Source organism: Manacus candei, unplaced genomic scaffold (assembly GCF_025592945.1).
Source record: "Manacus candei isolate 608988 ecotype Guabito, Panama unplaced genomic scaffold, ASM2559294v1 h1tg000208l, whole genome shotgun sequence".
NCBI lineage: Eukaryota > Metazoa > Chordata > Aves > Passeriformes > Pipridae > Manacus > Manacus candei.
The window spans coordinates 1-17,766 of NW_026138256.1; the positions used below are offsets into that span (position 1 = coordinate 1).

The following is a 17,766-nucleotide window of genomic DNA, read 5'->3' on the forward strand; positions in this document are numbered from 1 at the left end:
ACGCCTGCGGCTCGGACCGCCCCGCCGGCGCGGGGACGGCCGACCGGCGACGGAGCTCGCCCCGCGCGCCACGCCGACGACGGACGGCGGCGGGTCGCCGCCGTCGCCGCCGGCGCGGAGGACCGCGCGCGGCCCGGAAGGCCCCACGCCCGGGCCCTCGCCCGGCCGCGCCGCCCCTTCTGCCCGCTGCGGGCGGAGGCTCGGAGGAGCCGCCTCCCCCGAAGGCGCCCTCGCGCGCCCCCCCCCCGGCCTTCCCGCTTTCGGCCGGTCGCTCGCCGGGCGCCGACGGCGCCGCTCGCGCCGCGCGCGCCCGCCGGGGACCGCTCGCGCTCGCCGCTTCCGAGCCCCCCCCGCCCGCTCGCCCGCGCGCGCGGGGAGGACGGGGAAGCGAGCGAGGCGCCGACGGGCGAGGCGGCGGTGGCGGGTCGCCGGCCGCCGAGCGACCGAAGACGAGAAGGAGGGGCGGGCGCGCGGCGCGCCTCGAGGCGGCGGCCCCGCCGGGGAGCCTGGCCGCCCGCAGCCGGCGGGCCGGCGCAGAGGAGAGGGCCGCGGGCTCGGGGCAAACTCGGAGTCGCGGCGCGGCCGCGGGGAGCCCGGCGCGGACGGCGTTCGGCGGCGCCGCCCGCCCGGGCTCCCCCGCGCGCGCGCGGGGACGAGGGCTCCGGCCGGCCGGCCGCGCCCCGCTCTCCGGCGGGGGACGGACCGGCGACGGACCGGCGCGGAGGGGAGGGCCGGCCTCCGGGGCGGCGAGCGCGCGCAGCTGCCGACCTTCGGCCGCCCGGCCGCGACGCGCGGTCAAAGCGGGGAGGGCCCCGCCCGCGCGCGCGGGGACGGGCGTGCGGCGCTCGTCGCCGGCCGCGGCCGCCTCTCCCCCCGACGCGGGCCGCGCGCCTCGGCCGCCCCGCTCTTTTTCTCTCTCGCCTGCCGGGGCGCGGCGCGCGGCTCCAAGGGAAGCGGCGTGGCCCCGCCGCGCCCCGCCGCCTCCCTCCGCGGGAGGCGGCGGCGGCGGCGGCCGGGACCGAGCGTTCGAGCCAGCGGGCGCGACGAGGCGCGGCGCGCGCCGACGCCGGCCTCGCGGCCCCCCCGGTAATGATAAAAATAACATTGCCCCTTGACCAGCAGTTGCAGATTTTAGAGCTCTGGAATTCAGACTTCATATGGTACTTAAAATGAATACATCTCATGCTTTAATTGCAAGTGTTAACTTGGCTAGAAGTAATTTAACTTTGCCCATATTTTATGAGAAGCTATGTTGGAAGCCTTTATACTTTGCTTTGGAGTTAATTTGGGCCTCGACGTGCTAATGAACTACACCTTGATTAAAACAAAATAGCACAGAGGAATGTTCACTTACTGTGTAAGCCTGAAGCAGCTTGATAAAAGCTAGGTATAACCAAATTCCATGATAAACTAAGTTTTCAACTGCAAAAAGAAAGTTACCAGCATTCTTTTTAAATACATCAAAGATATTTATTATCTCTAAAGTTTTCTTATCGTTACTTGCCTTAATTCCGATCACAGCCCCTGTGCTATGTGCTTTTTTACCCAGTGATTAATGAGCTGTTCCTTAGCTCTAATAACTGCTTCCATGGAAATAAAACCAGTGTAAGCAGTTTAGTGGTTTATTTAACTTTATTCTTTCAATAACGGTACTCCTAAATAATCTGTGTATTTCAAATGAAGTAGGTTATTCACCTGCACTAAGGCCATTGTGCTTACTCAAAAAAGACTTACCAGTGATTAGACAACTTGGGTATGATGAAACAAACATTTCAGATTCACACCTAAAAATGCTCAAAGTATAAACATCTTTCCAGTAAAAGGAGAAAATGCTATAAATTAAAAAAAATACAACAGAACTCTAGAAACCTTGCACCTTGAAAGGCTGAGGCCAAATAATTATTATTGACTTTTTATCAGAAAATTGCACTTGCATAGAAAAGAACAAATTTTAGCCCCATTCATAACCTTATTACTTTTCCAAAAAGAAGTAATAAAACATCAAGCAGCTAATTTCTTATGGCTTCACACAGTGAAGTTCTTTCTTAAATTAACCAGAAGGAAGTTTCTCAATAGCCATCTTTTGCAAACATATCATCCGTTTCATCATCGTTCATCCCTCTTTGACAGTGTACTGAAGAGAAGGCACTCCAGTGTGAAGACGCTTCTTTTTGTAGAGATACAACACCAGTCCACCAGCAAAGACTAAGATAACTAGCAGGGCAAATGCTACAGCCACACCAGTGTGATTAGAACCTGAAACAGAACAAAAGACAAACAGTTATTCTCTAACAGTTTTGGCAAGAATATTTTGTCATGGGGTTCACGCTCAGGTAGCTCTACACTCCTCCTGCACACATTTAGTTGAAGTCAAGGCAAACTCCTTCATCATATTAATAGTCTTCGCTTCATCATATGGGAAGTTAGATGCTGATTCATATGGGTATGCATTAGCTTATTTTTGATCATTTTGTTGTTAATTTACTAATATTTAGGTTGGAAGGGACCTCCAGAGGTCAAAAAACCTACTTGTAAATGCTGCAGTCATTTAGAGGTTTGTATACCTCATAAATCTAATGAGGTCCTGGACTTTTGGAAGGAAGCTCTTGGAATGGGACATAATTATACCTCTTTCAGACTGAAAAGATCTTACTGAGGTCTTCCTTAGCAGCATGAAGTCAAATCTATTCCTGCATTTCCACCTCAGTGAAAATGTAAACAAAATCAGAAAGATTTCACTGCTTCTCAGGAACTTGCTTGCTCAATGCTTAGGTAATTGCTTTCTTTCCTGTACAAAGCAGAGCATGAGGAAGTAACAAGCAGCCTGAGCCTTTTTCTGGAGCTTCTTTCCAGAAGCCTCCTCAAGACTGAAAACACAATCTGCAGTACCTGCTTACTCAGCATCTCTTACAAGCAGAACTCTGATTCCACCTATACAGACTCACCCATGACAGATACACTGTGGTAAGAAGCAACAGCAACTACTCTATGCTCACTTTTAAGTGGACATTTCAGTTCTCTCCCTTACCCACTGAGTGGACAGTGGGAGCCAGGAGAAGTAAATTCCTAGACAATTTGTCTCTGAATGCAATTTTATGGCTAAACAACAACAGAAGGCTCTTGCTTAGGCAGAGGTACTTGATGGGTTCTTCTGTGAATTGCACTTCAGTTATTTCAACACAGACTTTACCCAACTAACCAGAAAACCCTGAAAACAGCCTCTACAAAATTAAGTCTCCACTAAAGGTAACGCCTCTGTACCTAAAGGAGCTTTGCAAACCACTCTGCTTTGACTACGACTGCAGTCAACTTTGGACCACATGCCAGTTCTGGACATGATAACACTGCATTTTTCATTGGCTTCTGCAGTTTTATTCTCCCAGTTGACATAATTAACTGATGAGCCATCCAGCCAGTTCAGGGACTGACCTGTTGGGAAAAAACATTGCTTAGTTTAGATCACCAAAACATGCTGTAATGCTACACAGTGTCATTCACAATCTGTTGATTTCTTTACATTGCTAAAAGCAACAGGGCTGACTATGCATCTCATATATTAAAAGCAGTAAACATGAACATGTAACTTTCAGCCACACCTCTTCTCTGGGCCTTTAGCAATTGATGCATTCGCAGCTTAACCATTAGGCACCAAAAGCAGCATTGGGAAAAATGATTTTCAGTGACTCCTGATTACCCCAGGTGTGCAATAAGAAGAGATTTTACTACAATGAAGTCCAAAGGGCTTTATAATGCTAAATAAGGGATTCCAACCTCAAGCAGAAGTTACTGTAGGCTACCAACACTATGAAACTATTCTTAGTTGAGGATTTATGCATTTTCATTTACCACGTGAAACATTAATGCTCACACATAGTTGCTACTTCTTACCCTTAGAGCTCTGAGCCAGGCCAAGCCATACATTCTTGGTGATGAGATCATGTTCCTTTACGTGTTTGCTCACAAATGCATTTTCCTCAGCATCAACTATAGTCAGAAGGGTGGCTGAAGGACCTAAGTGGCAGAGGAAACCAGTCAGAATTGCAACTTAAAAGATTTTTCATGGTGCTTGTACATTGAGTTTTCTGTGGGAATAATTACTGTGGGAAAAGATCTGCTGATCTGGGCTTTTAATATAAGCTTGAAGTAACCTTCAGAATAAAGACATGAACCTCTCATCCCCTAAAATACAGCATGTTATAAAAAATGGCTTCAGATGACTGATTATTCTAGTAGGTTATAAAAAAATAAAATGGGAGTAAACTTACCACAGCTGCAGACTACATACATGGAAGGTATCAAAAGATATGCCCACTGAAAATTACTAGCCTTGTCCAAGTAATAAGCCCTTTTCAAAAATATACTTGAACAAAAGTTCAGCATTTTGTTGAGTCAAGTTAATTTCTAAATTAATGCTCTCATTGTGTCTCAGGTTCTTATATACCGTGTTACAGTAATTAAGGACTAAGAGGGAGGAAAGGGTATACTATAGACATGCTCAGAGAGTACCCATTCTTTACATGCCAGAAGCTTAATTTAGAGAAAGTTCACTTTCAACTATCAGACCAAGTCGGACTCAACAGAAAACTATCCAGGACTGGTTCTTTTTCATCCTAAATAGTGAGTTCAACTTCACACTGTAATTCCATAAAAGAAAGTTATGATAGTCACTAACCTCTCAGTTAAGGTGATTAAAACTTCTGTAAATGAAACTGCTTAATGGCACCTCTGCAATACAATTGCCCATGCAGCTCAGCAAAGAGATAAAATCCTTTAATTTGACTAAAAATTGTTTTTAGTGATATTATGTGCCTTAATATCTATAAAGTACATGCTTTGAACCATCTGAAAAGTTAGCAGGCTCTCTACTGCGAAGATATATAACAAGAAAGCACTACCAACAGCACTAACACTGTATACAGACAAAGTGTTTTCCTCCAAACTGTAAGACTTAAATTTATGATCTTCTGCAACTTGCTACCTGAATTTTACTTGCAGATACCTGTGTGCCAAAGAATCTGTCAGCACAATGCAGCATTTTATGAAGAATTTTCATCAGATATTCAAAGATAAAGTTTGCTATTGCTTTTCCTAAACTAAAGAAGAATAAAAATGGTAAAGTTGAAGTATAATCAGCATAGGTTTTTTGGTTGTTGGGTTTTATTTCTTCTCAAATAGTGGACTAATTACAAGTTGTAATGTGATAAAGAATCTAAACATACTCAGCTTCTGGCAGACTTTCTTAGCCTCTTCCATATTATATACTGAAAAATTGTAGAATGCCATGTCAAAGGCGTAACAGTGATCCTTGTACTGTACCCACTGTAGGGCACCACTGCTCTGCGGGCATCCTGAGGCTCTGCTCGCTTGCTCTGGCTGGAATTGCCTCTCTGCAAAGACAAAGAAACTTGATGTTATTTCTGCTGCAGCCGTTTGCGCGCAGTCTGGCTGGAGTAACAGGACAGTAAATACTAACAAGGACTACTATTCCTACCAAGAACCACTATTCAATTAGCTAACATTCCTTCTTCATGTGTCACAGATAAATTTGCTTGAAAAGGAGCGTAAGAAATCCCAAAGGCTTGGGAAAAATTTTTTCTTGTTTTTTAGTGGGTTTTGAAGTTTGTTGTACATATTTGATAAGTACTTGGATTCAGAAAAGATACATACATTTCATATTCATATCACAGGTGATTAAAAACTAACCAGGTTTGTTTTAGGTTTTCACCACTGGAATGGAGAGAATTAATCTCCCTGAAGTACTAAAAAGTGTTTTATCATCCCTGACAGAAAACTCTTCTTAAAGAGGGAATCATGTGTAGTATTTCAACCTTCATTTCTACTTCTGAATACAACATATAGAGACAAAAGACAACTACACTGTCCTAGTTAGGACAGCTGAGATCAGTTCATCATGGTGGGTGTAACCCAAAACTGTATTCTATAGCCTTCCATGTCATTTCCCAGAAACTAGACTATTGTTGTCAATAGACTATTCGCACCTTCTGCCCATAGAGCCTGACTCCTCAGGCTATAAACTAGGTGTTAAGAGGCCTGTGAGATAGGAGGATGTTTCTGTCCTCACACCCTTTGTGAAACTCCCCGCCCTGAGGGGAGCACTGAACATTCCTGCCTGAACTGGAGGATATATAATCTTGGAGTTTTGGAACATTTTTCAACCCACTCGTGGGATCCAGAGGACGGCTGCATCTCATCGCTCTCAACCAGACTTAGACCACCACTGGACTGCGATCACCAGTTCTGGCCAGACTGCAGCAGCTCTCCCACCAGCAGGTTCTTCCCCTCTCCCTTTACTTTGGACTCAAACAGGGCCCAAGGAACACCACTTTGTTCAGGCCCCAGGGTACTGGGTTATACATTTGGGTTTTTGTGGGTTGAGACCAATTGTTTGTTTGTATTATTGTACTTACTGTATTATTTTAATAAATTGTTATTCTGACTTATAATCTCTCCTTTGAGTTGGGTTCATTCCCCCTGCTGGTTAACTTTTAAACCAGCACATACACAAAACCTTAATAACACTTACTGTTTGGAGGGCTATAACAAATGGCACCTTCAGCAACATTTGTACATTTTGTACGGTTCCAAGCTCCTTTAGTATCCAACAGAACACAGTTCTCAGTAGTATTTGAGTTTTCTAATTCCCAAGGATAGTAGTCGAAGTCACTTCCATCTGACCATTCAAAATTAGCTTTACTTCCCTAATTAAAGAAAAAACCCACAACTTATTAAAGAAAAGACCACAATTTTTAAACCACATACGGTTGTGGTTTAAATCTTACCAGTCATGAGTTAAGCCATGTAGCAATATTTGTCCCTTGTATGGGGGTAAATTAAAGTGAGGGGGTCTCATCTAAATCTATAGTAAATAAATGTACAACATAGTTTGCATTTTCCAATCAATTCTTAACACAGAAATTCTGATTATTTGTGGGAAATGAGAAAGTACAGCACTTTCATATCTTGTCAAAAATATTATTTACAAGTTCTGTTACAGACGTCACCAACAGTATTTACTTACATCATGAACTGACAATCCAAGCCACAGAGGATAACCATCCTGTTTGACAATATCTTCTAGAAATAACTGTTGTGATTCACTGTGTACACTTGCTAAATCACTCTTATTTTGTTTGCATGCTCTCAATGCCTCATACCATGTTAATTTTTTCTGAAGGATCCTGTATGTTCTGTTTCCATGTGGAATAGACTCGGGCAATGGAGGTTTGTGCTGCTGGGGTCCTGTTTCAAAGAATAAGAAGACAACAAGGTGCATTTGTTCATGTTATTAGGAAGATACAGAAAGCATTAAAATTCATCTATATCAATGTAACTCAAGCATTAAAGTGTTCAGTACAAGGCAATATCAAGTAAGTTCACTTTTGCTACTTTGAACACTGAGTAGTTGCCAGACGAGCACAGCAAACACATTCCTCCTGATCGGAGTATTACAGCAGTGATGAACAGAATGACCACATGACCCCCAGATGCCCATGACAGCTGTGCCATGTGTTTCACTAGGAGCAAAACCAAGGCCTTATATAGCAGGAACCAGGATTTAAATTATGACCCTCATCCAACACTCCAATGCTACTTACCCATTTCGATTTTACAGGCAAGAATACTGTACATGTTATAGTGATTGGCATACCAACTTTGAGAATAATTATAAATATCCCAAAACCCATCAAGGTTTACACCAGCAAAAAAACTGTTCTTCTTTATGATAGGTCTTCCCAGCCTCCAGTTACTGTAAGTCAGATGAGTTTCATCATACCACTTGAGAACTTTATCTGTGGAAAACATTGCATATTTATTAAAACACTGGCATTATCTCTACAAATACCATTTAACTCTGAATATATTAAGGACATTAACAGATATTCACTTTGGAAAAAAATGCTGGGATACTGGAAGTTACTCTAAATCAGTTCCATATCTAATGCTAAATAGGTTAGCATCACTCATCCTGGCCATTTTAAGTCCTGCTTTACAGGGAAATCAAATCTGGACTAAAGAACATATTGGATCTAATTATCACTGAAACAGAGAGCATGTCCAATTATTTTCTTCTAGAAGATAATTACAAATATAAAGCATTATAGGTTTGCATTCAGTTTGACTTTAGTTATAAACTAAAACATGCAAAACTCATGCACTTAATGCTGAAAACTTTGTCTCCAATCTAGTTATTAAGAAAAAGAAACCCCTTAAATCTTACCGCTGTCATCATAAATCACACCCAGCCAGACCCACAGAGCCAGACCGCTGAATGAATGAAGCTGCTCAGTAACAAAGTTATTCTCTTCTTCATCTCGAACACTCAGAACAAATGATTCTGGGTCTGTTGAAAATTTTTTTACGTTACTTTCTTACAAATTCACATTTCAGTTTCAAAGTATGTATTCTTTTCTATTACTGTTAATAATTATTACAGATAGCTCAATAGTGTGCAAAGGTCAGATCTTTATAACATAAGCGAACAGTGCAAAAAAAATTTTCAAATGTATTATCAACAGTGCTTCCCCTGATTTTGTGGATAAGTGAAATGTATCAGCTCCAGAGATATCTCTGGGTCCTACTGTCACTTCCAACTCAGCATATGCAGTGACTCTGTAGTAAAAATTTTCTGTATAGAACATAAAAATATCAGCAATCTTTCATGATTTGCATGAACTTCGCTAGCAGACAAACAGTATTAAGACTGAATTGAAATCAATTCACAAAAAATAAAACTAATTTTTGGAAAGATGCACGTCTGAAGATTTAATATAAGAGGGACGTTGTTCCTAAGCTTACACTTTATTTAGGATGAACAGAAAAAGTCTGTGTGCTTTTCTGAATTGGACTATTCTCAGTCTATTTACTTTGTTCACCTAAGTGTTCCACAAAACGGAGGGAAACCATGAACTAAATGTGACTGTAAAGCCAGAATGTTGCCAAGAGGATAACAATTAGGCAACCTATTTGAAATTGGCATATTATAGAGAAAAAAACCAAACCAACCAAACACAAAAACAAGCCTTCCAATTTTTCAGAGATCTCAGAGTTCAGTCGTTCCTAGCCATCTCTCTTCCTCTCCAACTCTCCTACCCATGCTCTGGCACTTTTTATCAGAGCAGTGCAAAAGCAAACAGCATCAAGGAGTCCAACACATGCATATTTCCAAATGCCAGAACCTTTCTCAACTCTCACTTTGCTGTCTGTCATTTTAAGACAGTGACTCAGGTCTAAAACTCATCTCCCTCAAGCTAAATCCATAAATACCTGCAATATGACAAAGTACTTACTCATTTTCCTGCATAAATGATGAGCTTCTTGAGACTTCAGTTCTCTCCATCTATTTTTTATTATCATAAAAGTGTAACAATTGTTTCTAAATGATATCCAGGGTGTATTTTTAATCTTATGTGGGCACTTCACTTGTGTAACTTGTTCTTTTTCAGTCTTCTCTGAAGAAAGAAAAGATGACATTCAGAACATGACTTACTATTAACACCACCTAATCTGACACCACAAACCAATTTCAGGTACTATTTAAAAACATGTAAGACAAATTAAGTGCCATCCTCTAAATGTGTGACGCATCGTTGCTTTCAGTTTCCTCATGATGACGATTTTTTTAAAGCAGCAAAACCAGCTCTACTAAAGAATACAGTTGCTTACAAATTTTCAAAATTATTATGTTAAATAGGTTTAAGAATAAAATCCGTACATAAAAGTGCTAAGTGTGGGTCAATAACTAAAAGCTCTTACTGCCTCTTTTGCAAGGCAGATCACCATAACAAATAATCTACTTCATAGCTAGCAACACATCTTAGTTCTCTGGCTTTAGCTAACACTTGAGGAGTGAGAAGGACTCTTCCTGCAATTGCCTAGACTGCAAGAAAAAAACATTTAACCATGTCGTAATGCCACACTTGACTCTGACTCAGGATGTACAATGGCTTAGCTCTGTCCCTTCACAGAAAAAAACCAAAACCCCCCTAATTATAATGGTCACATAGGGAAGGTATCTGTGATGATCTCTCAGAATGATTGTTTTCTGAAGGCTACATAACTAGCAAGGACTCTCCTGAAAATAAAAAAAACCATGTCCTGCTATATCCCTATCTTTCTTGTTATAATTAGTAGGTATTTAGATGGGTTTTGTGAACTGCAGATAACTTTAATTTACACCTTTCAATTCAGTGTCTATCTCCTAGCTTTATTCTCCATATATTCATGCACCCTCTTCCCTGTACAGACTTCCATGTCTGAATTACAGGAGGTCCCAATATTAAGATGTAAATAGTACAGAGGTAGCTGAATCTTCCTCTACATGCAAGTGGGAGAGATTAGTATGCAACAATCTTAGGGAAGCAGTGCAAAGGTACAATCAGTTGACAAAAAGGGCTGTTTGACCCAATGTATCCATGCTGAATTTATTTCTAAGGAACAAGTGGATTAAGACCAACAGTTGCACATCCCCCTTTTGAAGCTGATTTCTTTTTTTCACGGCATGCAAATCAGCCTGACAAACTGTAATTTTTAAAAAGTTGTAATTTTGAAGTTATGAGCTGGAATCATCAAATATGTTTCACAATAAAACAAAACTCAGCTTTATAAATATTTTGCTAGTATACATACTTTCTGATGCGTAGCAAATAGCACCTCGATTTTCAGAGGAACAGTCAGAACTTTTCCAGAAGCCATCAGTATCCAAAAACACACATTCTTCGTTTGTTTCTTCATCATCTTCAGACCAGCGACTAAAACTAACATGTTTCCCATCCAGCCAGCCATAATACTTTCCACCCTAGCAGTGTTTAAGTAACAGGGATGAGCTTACATAGTAAAAAATATGAGGTACAGAAAATGACATGATAATATATTTACACTGGCTAAACATTTACAGTGTCTCTGGTGAGAACTATAAGTGTTCCATTGCCCTCATGATCTGATCTGCTACTCACAATGTAACAAGTTTCATTATTTTAAGTTTTGCAGTTCAAAATATGTGAATTAGCTGAAGTGGATGGCAAATTATCCAGTGGTGATGTGTAACCACTGTGTTTATGGAAGAAGGCCTAGCACTGAGATGTCCAAATTGCATCATTTGCCATCTACAAATCAATGGTGGATATAATTACCTGGTCTTGGAAAACTGGTAATAACTGAGAATAAGGTCCTGTCTCAGTTACTCCATACTGAGCTGAAAGTAATCTATTAAATACTTAATTTATTTAATGCATCAGATGCTGCGTTCCTGCCCTGGAGGATGCAAGAGGAATAAGAAAAAAACCCACATACAAGTAGCATGTCATCCTTTAAAAATCTTACATTTGAAAGTCATCTTCTGGAAATCCCCCTGTTGCTTTGTTATTTAACTTATCTTGTATCTTTCTTTTGTGTCTATGATTCCAGCACCGGAGTAACACCTTCTGTTGACCAGTTTCATTATAATGTCCTTTCATGTGATTTTTTAATTGTGCCCAAATAATGAAGTGTTGCAATAGCGAAAAGCCAGTGCATGCCTGTACTGTATGCCCCAAAATGAATCATTTGATCTACACTTACAGATGAAAAAATCAAAAGAGGAGGGAAAGTAGGTTGTCTAGTTTCCGCCTCTTCACAAAGATTAAATGGCTGTTTCCTTTAAAAATTTAAAAATACTCTCCATAAAGTACACACTCAAATTTTTATGTTTTCCCCCTACTTTGCTAGAGTACTCAGTAGTCCATTATGGACATTGGAAAAACATAACACCACAGACGCTGAGTGAACACCACCAAACTCTGTATAAGTCACTTCTAAAAAAATTCTAACTTTTTTCTTGCAATTATCTCCAGACTCATGTGCTTGACGAAAAGACAAACCCTGCAAGCAAGCCCAAAGCATTTCATTAACAGTTGAGACAGCTCTTAATCCACAATAAAGATTTTCAAGAGGTCCTCCAGCTAATAAGAGCAGAAAACAGCACCTCCTGTATTTTTTCAAATTCTTTTGACAGAACAAACAGAAGGAAAAAGAAAAACCCACTGACCTGTCTTCAGGGATGTCTCCCTCAAACTTAAAACACAGACACAAATATCATGAAGTAACAACAGAATCTACATTAAGCTTCAGAAATGTATCTCCAGAAGTGTTCAATGATTCACTTTGGATTTTATTTGCCACTTCTAGTTTCTCCCTTCCAAAACAGATTTTGGGTCATCTTTCTAGAGAGGTACTGTAAACAGTGGCAATGATATTAAATGGCAACACTAATTACTCGTTTGTTTACAAAAGAGACAAAGATGATTCAGCAACCTATGTTGCTGCCACCCTACAATATATCCCTACATCAGTAGTCCTTTAAAAGAATTTTCTCATCATCATTATCATCAATTCATCCAGTGGAATTCAAGAACTATGTAACTTGAAGAACTGAGGGTTTAAAACATTAATTTTGAGACACTCCAGATGCTTATCCCTAAATGAAAACAGTTACCCTAGAAACTAATTTTTCACTGCATTTCTTTAACTCAGGTTCTGTTTCACACAAGTCTCAAAATTACCTTAAGCCATAGTCTGAGGGAAAACCAAAACTTACATCTCTGCTGAAGAGTCCAATCCAGAGTGGGTAATTATGAAGGGCCGCCTGAACAGCAAGAAAAGCCTGCTGGAACTGATCTGTGATGCTAACCAGCTGCATCTTGTTATTTATGCATGCAGCCACTGCATCATTCCAGGACAAATTCTTCAGAATTACCATGTATTGAACATCTTGATAGCTCAATGTTTCATTAATGACTTGCTCTGTCTGGTTATCAGAAGTTCCTATACCTAAAAGAGAAATCCAGTAATTAGGTAGTTAAACACTGTAATACATATTTAACTCCCAATGTCTCTGTAACAATCAGAAAAATCTTTCTGAATAACACCTGGAAAAAAAATCTTAGACAGTAGATTATGCTATAATTATAGTTAGAAGCAAAGTATCTTTGACACTTTAGACAGAAAATTACATATTTAAAAATAAGTATTATTTTCATTCAATGTAGTTTAAAGTATCTTTTTTCTCAAATTTGGTTCACATATATTTATATCTGACAGTTTTAACTAACTGCTAAATAATATATTGAATTAAAAACATATTATACAACTTTAATTATACACAAATAGGAGAAGGCGACTGCTCTCTGCTGTAACACAGCAACAGCTAAACTTGACTCATTTACCTCTGTGGAGCCTGTGGCTTATGCAAATCTAATGGACCCCAAAACTTGTCTATGCAGATACTGGTACCACACAGTCCCAGAATTCCTTACTGCCATCCATGAGTATAGTGAGAACTGATTTTGCCTCCACGTGTGCTTAACTAATTGCAGAAAATCCACCTTGCATAGGGAGGCATACAATTCACTACTTGTGCTCCAAGCACTGAGTGTTATCACAGTTATCAGCATCATACCTGACAGCATACAGCTCAGCAATGCATGACAACTGGAGTTAATAAAAGATACAAATATTCCCGTGGATGGTAAGTTAAAGCATACAAATGGTAACCTCAAAAATTTTATACACAACCAAAACCAAATTTGCTCTCCAAAAGGCAGAAACCCCTAATATTTAAAATATCTCAAGCAGGAAAAGGCTCATGAGGGAGGAAGGAGAATCACTTCATAAATAACAGGATATAAATGTTGATTGATAGGCTGACAGGGCCATTTTCCAAACCATAAGATGATAGAAACACAATATTAATTTGATATTTACAGGTTTCAATAGAGCAGAAGAGTGACAAGGCTGAAACAGATTGTTTCAAGTGGTTTGTGTCTGTTGCCAAATGCTTTCATTTAGTAAACAGCTACAGAAGATAACCATGGAACCCAGGGTGCCATCACTCATCAAAGGGTGCCAAATTGGAAACAAGGCAGTAAGTAAAATGTTCATTTCTGAAAAAATTATTGCTGGTGATTACAGTCTCAAAAAATTCTGCAAATCACAATCATGCTAAGATTTCCAATAAACATGAATTGTTCTTTTCCCTAGGATAAAGCCCTAGGCAACCTGGACTCTCTCACAACTGTTGCTGCAACCTGCTGAGGTCCCTTCCAACCCAAGTTATCCTTAGATCCCTAACACAATGATGATATAAGACCAGACAATACAGGACACATTCTGTCAGTCTAAAAACCTTTCTCATTACATCTTCTACAGCTATGGTAAAGAAGCACTTAGTATTTAGTCATCCCAGACTAATAAGATATTGATATAAACAGATACACTGTCAACCCCCTATTCATAAAAATCTCCTTTTCAAATTTTTACATCTCTTCCATCCAGACTTCTAATCTCAATATCTGAAATTTCTGAAGTATTTGGCACTGAAGTAAAGAAGATTTTATATGTTAAATGGAGGTGGAGGGGTGGGAGGTGGAAATCTCTGCGTATTTGAGAATGAAGGTGGGCATATTCTTGGGTGTTTTATACACCTAGGGTTTTTTTGGTTTGTTTTTTTCTTTTTTTTAGAAGATAGCATGCTCTTTACTTAAAAGGATTATTTATATAAAGGAACTTACTCAGAAGTGGGTGTGCTGAACATTAGCCCATAGCAGTAATTAAAATGCATATAATAACTAAATGTGTTTGATCTTATTCCAGTAGTTGGCATTGGTCAACCCACGTGGGTACATCTGAATATTATTTTTAGTTCAGATTAAGAAATCCTACTCACACCAATGGATCTGTATGAAGCTAGGGAAAGCTGCATCACTCCAAATCATCACTCTCCATGTAAGCCCTCAAGTTTGCTCTGGAGAGACCAATTTCAACTTTAAGAGTCTGTGATACTTTATATTCTGATAGTACTAAGAAACATAGGATATGTTTAAGGAAGATAGAAATATTGTGAGATTCCTTCCCGGGGCTTCTCACTTCCCCAGTTCTGAAAAGGAAAACGGAGTCCCTTGTTCCACCCCTTGATGTACATCACCTCTACACCCATCTGCTGAAGTACGATTCCCCTGAAACCACAGTCTCTCAGGAAAACAGATTCCATCTGAACTGGGCTATAAAAAACCATAGGAAAAATTCTGAATGTCTGACAAAATAGGTTCCAGATCATCCTCCACACTCTGCTTTTCCTAAATTTATCTTCTCAGTCTCTACAAGAATCTTGCTCTTCAAGTGAAATAATTTACATGCATTAAAAAGTCTCCTGGCACATGCACTTTAAGTGAAAACTCTGGTTGTAATTTATTTTGACTCTTCAGACTTACCTATAGGACGCTGGCATATACCCAAGAAGTGCCTGTCAGCACAAGCAGTGAAATTCCATGTTCCAGCATACTGTGATTTGGGATCATTGAGGATTACACCGCACTGATTGTTAAATTCTTCATCAGTCTAAATAAGGCATAAACATACTTGTGTAGAGATGAAGTAACATGAGGCTAGGAGAACCCCAGCTGTCTGAACTTGTTTAAGAAGTTTCAAAGGAGTGGTGCAATACAGCTTACCTGTTTTACAAACACTACCAGGTGCCTGGACTTAGAAAGATTTCCTAAGTTAAATACACTTCAGAAGTTGTCATCCAAATAAAGGTAAACAGAACTCCATTACTGTCAGTCATCTTGTTGGCCAATTAAAATGACTAACTAGGGGATTTTGCCTGTTACATGTTTTTTTGGGTTGGGTTTTGTTGATTTTTTTTTAGTATACAGTTCCAATGCCTTGGGTTTTTTTTGGATACAGTTCTCAATAGGCAAGAGAAGTCAAAAGCCAGAACTTACATCCAGTGGAATTTTCCTTGATCTTCCTATCAGAAGTGGGTGAAAATTACTATACATCAGTCTGCTCTCATCTATCCATTTGTTTTCACTTGTGCTGAACAGAAACTGTAAACCAATCCAAATATCTTTTGGCATACCAGGAAGCAAGGATGTTATATAATCTGTTGGGCAGAACAGTAAATGTACATATTGTGGTTCAGAAAACAACAGTAAACATCTGAAAAAACAGTTCACATAAGTAAGATAATGCAACACCTGCTCGTATTAATTTTCCCAACCCTTCATGATTGCCAAATGCTTACCATCCCTTACTTCCATATGGTAACACCTTTCATACTGATTTTATCTGCAAGGAGCAGGCTACTGGCATTTGTCCTTCAATTTCTGAGCTGAGAAGCAGATTTAACCTGTTTCTCTGCCCACTACTTTGTATTCTTGCACTTACATCTAAATTTCAAAAGCTGCATTTCCGCAAGTCTGCAAGATCTTCTACTGTCTCCCTACAGAGATAATAGAAGAGCTCCCTCCTGCCCTCTCTGAATTGATGAAGTCTTATCTCCCATCTTTCTCTCCATATACTATAAATCAGAACAGTTTTAAGATTCTGGCAGAGTTTTTCCACCCCACCATCACAGAAAGCAGGACAAGACAAAAGAAGTCAGGTTTAGTTGGCAAACCTTAAATCAGACCCCTCTTAATGAGCATTCTGGCAAGAAACAATGGGCTTTGGTAACCCAGCAGGCACCAAAGGCATTCACTAATCTTGACTAGATTAGGAAGACAAACTGAAGCTATGTAATTAGCTACTGCTGACATGTTTTAACCATTGGCCACATGCCAGACTATGTCAGAGCTAATGCCTGGCTGTGCTGATTATGTCAGCGACCTAATGCCACTGGGAAGCGTAGAGGCAGCCTACAGAAAGAGACATACTTCTTTAAAAGACTGTGTCTTCTTTCCATATAGGTGACCTCCACTACTTGGGGGAAAGAAAAACAAACAAGAAACAATAACAAGCACTTTCATATGCACCAAATCACACAGAAGATCCTGCTATGTAACATTTCAGAATGGCTATAGTTTTGCAATCTTAAAAGCATCCAAAAACATGCAGGCCTCAGACATGTATGTTCCTGTATATGACCCTATTCCTCCCCAAAAGCAGAAGTTAAAAAAAATTACCATTCAGTTGCTGCCTGCAGGTACACTAGTGACTTCTCTAGCCTACTAATGGTATTTTGTTTGGCAAGAGGTTATTGGCTTATAAAGAAAATATGTCCTGTGGACATTGCAGAATTCAACCGAGCTACTTCAGCTATACCCCCAGAGAACTCTTAATTACCCACAAGAATATAGTTGCAAATTCAGCTGTATCATTCAGTGATTTATTGCTGAACATTATGTGCAGCCAATGTGTACCCATTTCTTTCTCACTGCATTCCCCTCATTGACTCTAGTTGGCAAGACAGCAGAGAGGTGGAACAGTTCTGTGTTTTGCAGTCCTCCTGCCTTCCATCCTCCCATGGATGGACCACCCTGGAGAGCCTGCAGGTGGTCAGTTTGGACACACTGCCATATTAAGCTGCGTGGCACACACAAACACAGAGGGTCCTATGTGGTCCAGCAGGCATTGTGTTTGCCACCTTGTTCCCGCACAGACAGCTGAGCTTGACTTGGAAGCAGCTCCCAAGGTAGTTTTCACAGAAGCAAAGTCTCAATTATGTTTTAACTTGCAAAGCAAAACATGGGAATTCTTCATTCAGTGATGACCCTTCTATATTCAACTCTTAATGCACAGTTCTACAATTTTTTTTCTTGTTATAGCAAGTCAAGATCATATAGAGAAGCTGCTCTTCAACCTGGCTCAAACATCTGCAGACTGCATTTCCATGTTATGTTTCCAGTGATGCAAACAACAGACCACACATTTTTAACTGGTCCTGGATTTTTAGAATGTTCCCAGTATGCCTGTAGATAACCAAATGATTTC

At 40.5% G+C, this 17,766-nt stretch overlaps 1 protein-coding gene across 1 annotated transcript in view; it reads right to left on the reverse strand.

The window, feature by feature from the left end:
• Positions 1-1,837: 1,837 nt before the first annotated feature.
• LOC127464300 (lymphocyte antigen 75-like) overlaps positions 1,838-17,766 on the reverse strand; it is a 38,353-nt gene continuing 22,424 nt past the window's right edge. Inside the window, 14 exon segments of the mRNA XM_051774581.1 lie at positions 1,838-2,156; positions 2,159-2,256; positions 3,262-3,429; positions 3,889-4,011; positions 5,220-5,387; positions 6,545-6,719; positions 7,040-7,260; positions 7,617-7,811; positions 8,240-8,362; positions 9,309-9,470; positions 10,648-10,816; positions 12,593-12,825; positions 15,264-15,390; positions 15,777-15,937. Coding sequence (XP_051630541.1) covers positions 2,070-2,156; positions 2,159-2,256; positions 3,262-3,429; positions 3,889-4,011; positions 5,220-5,387; positions 6,545-6,719; positions 7,040-7,260; positions 7,617-7,811; positions 8,240-8,362; positions 9,309-9,470; positions 10,648-10,816; positions 12,593-12,825; positions 15,264-15,390; positions 15,777-15,937 — 2,210 coding nt within the window. The 3' untranslated portion in view covers positions 1,838-2,069.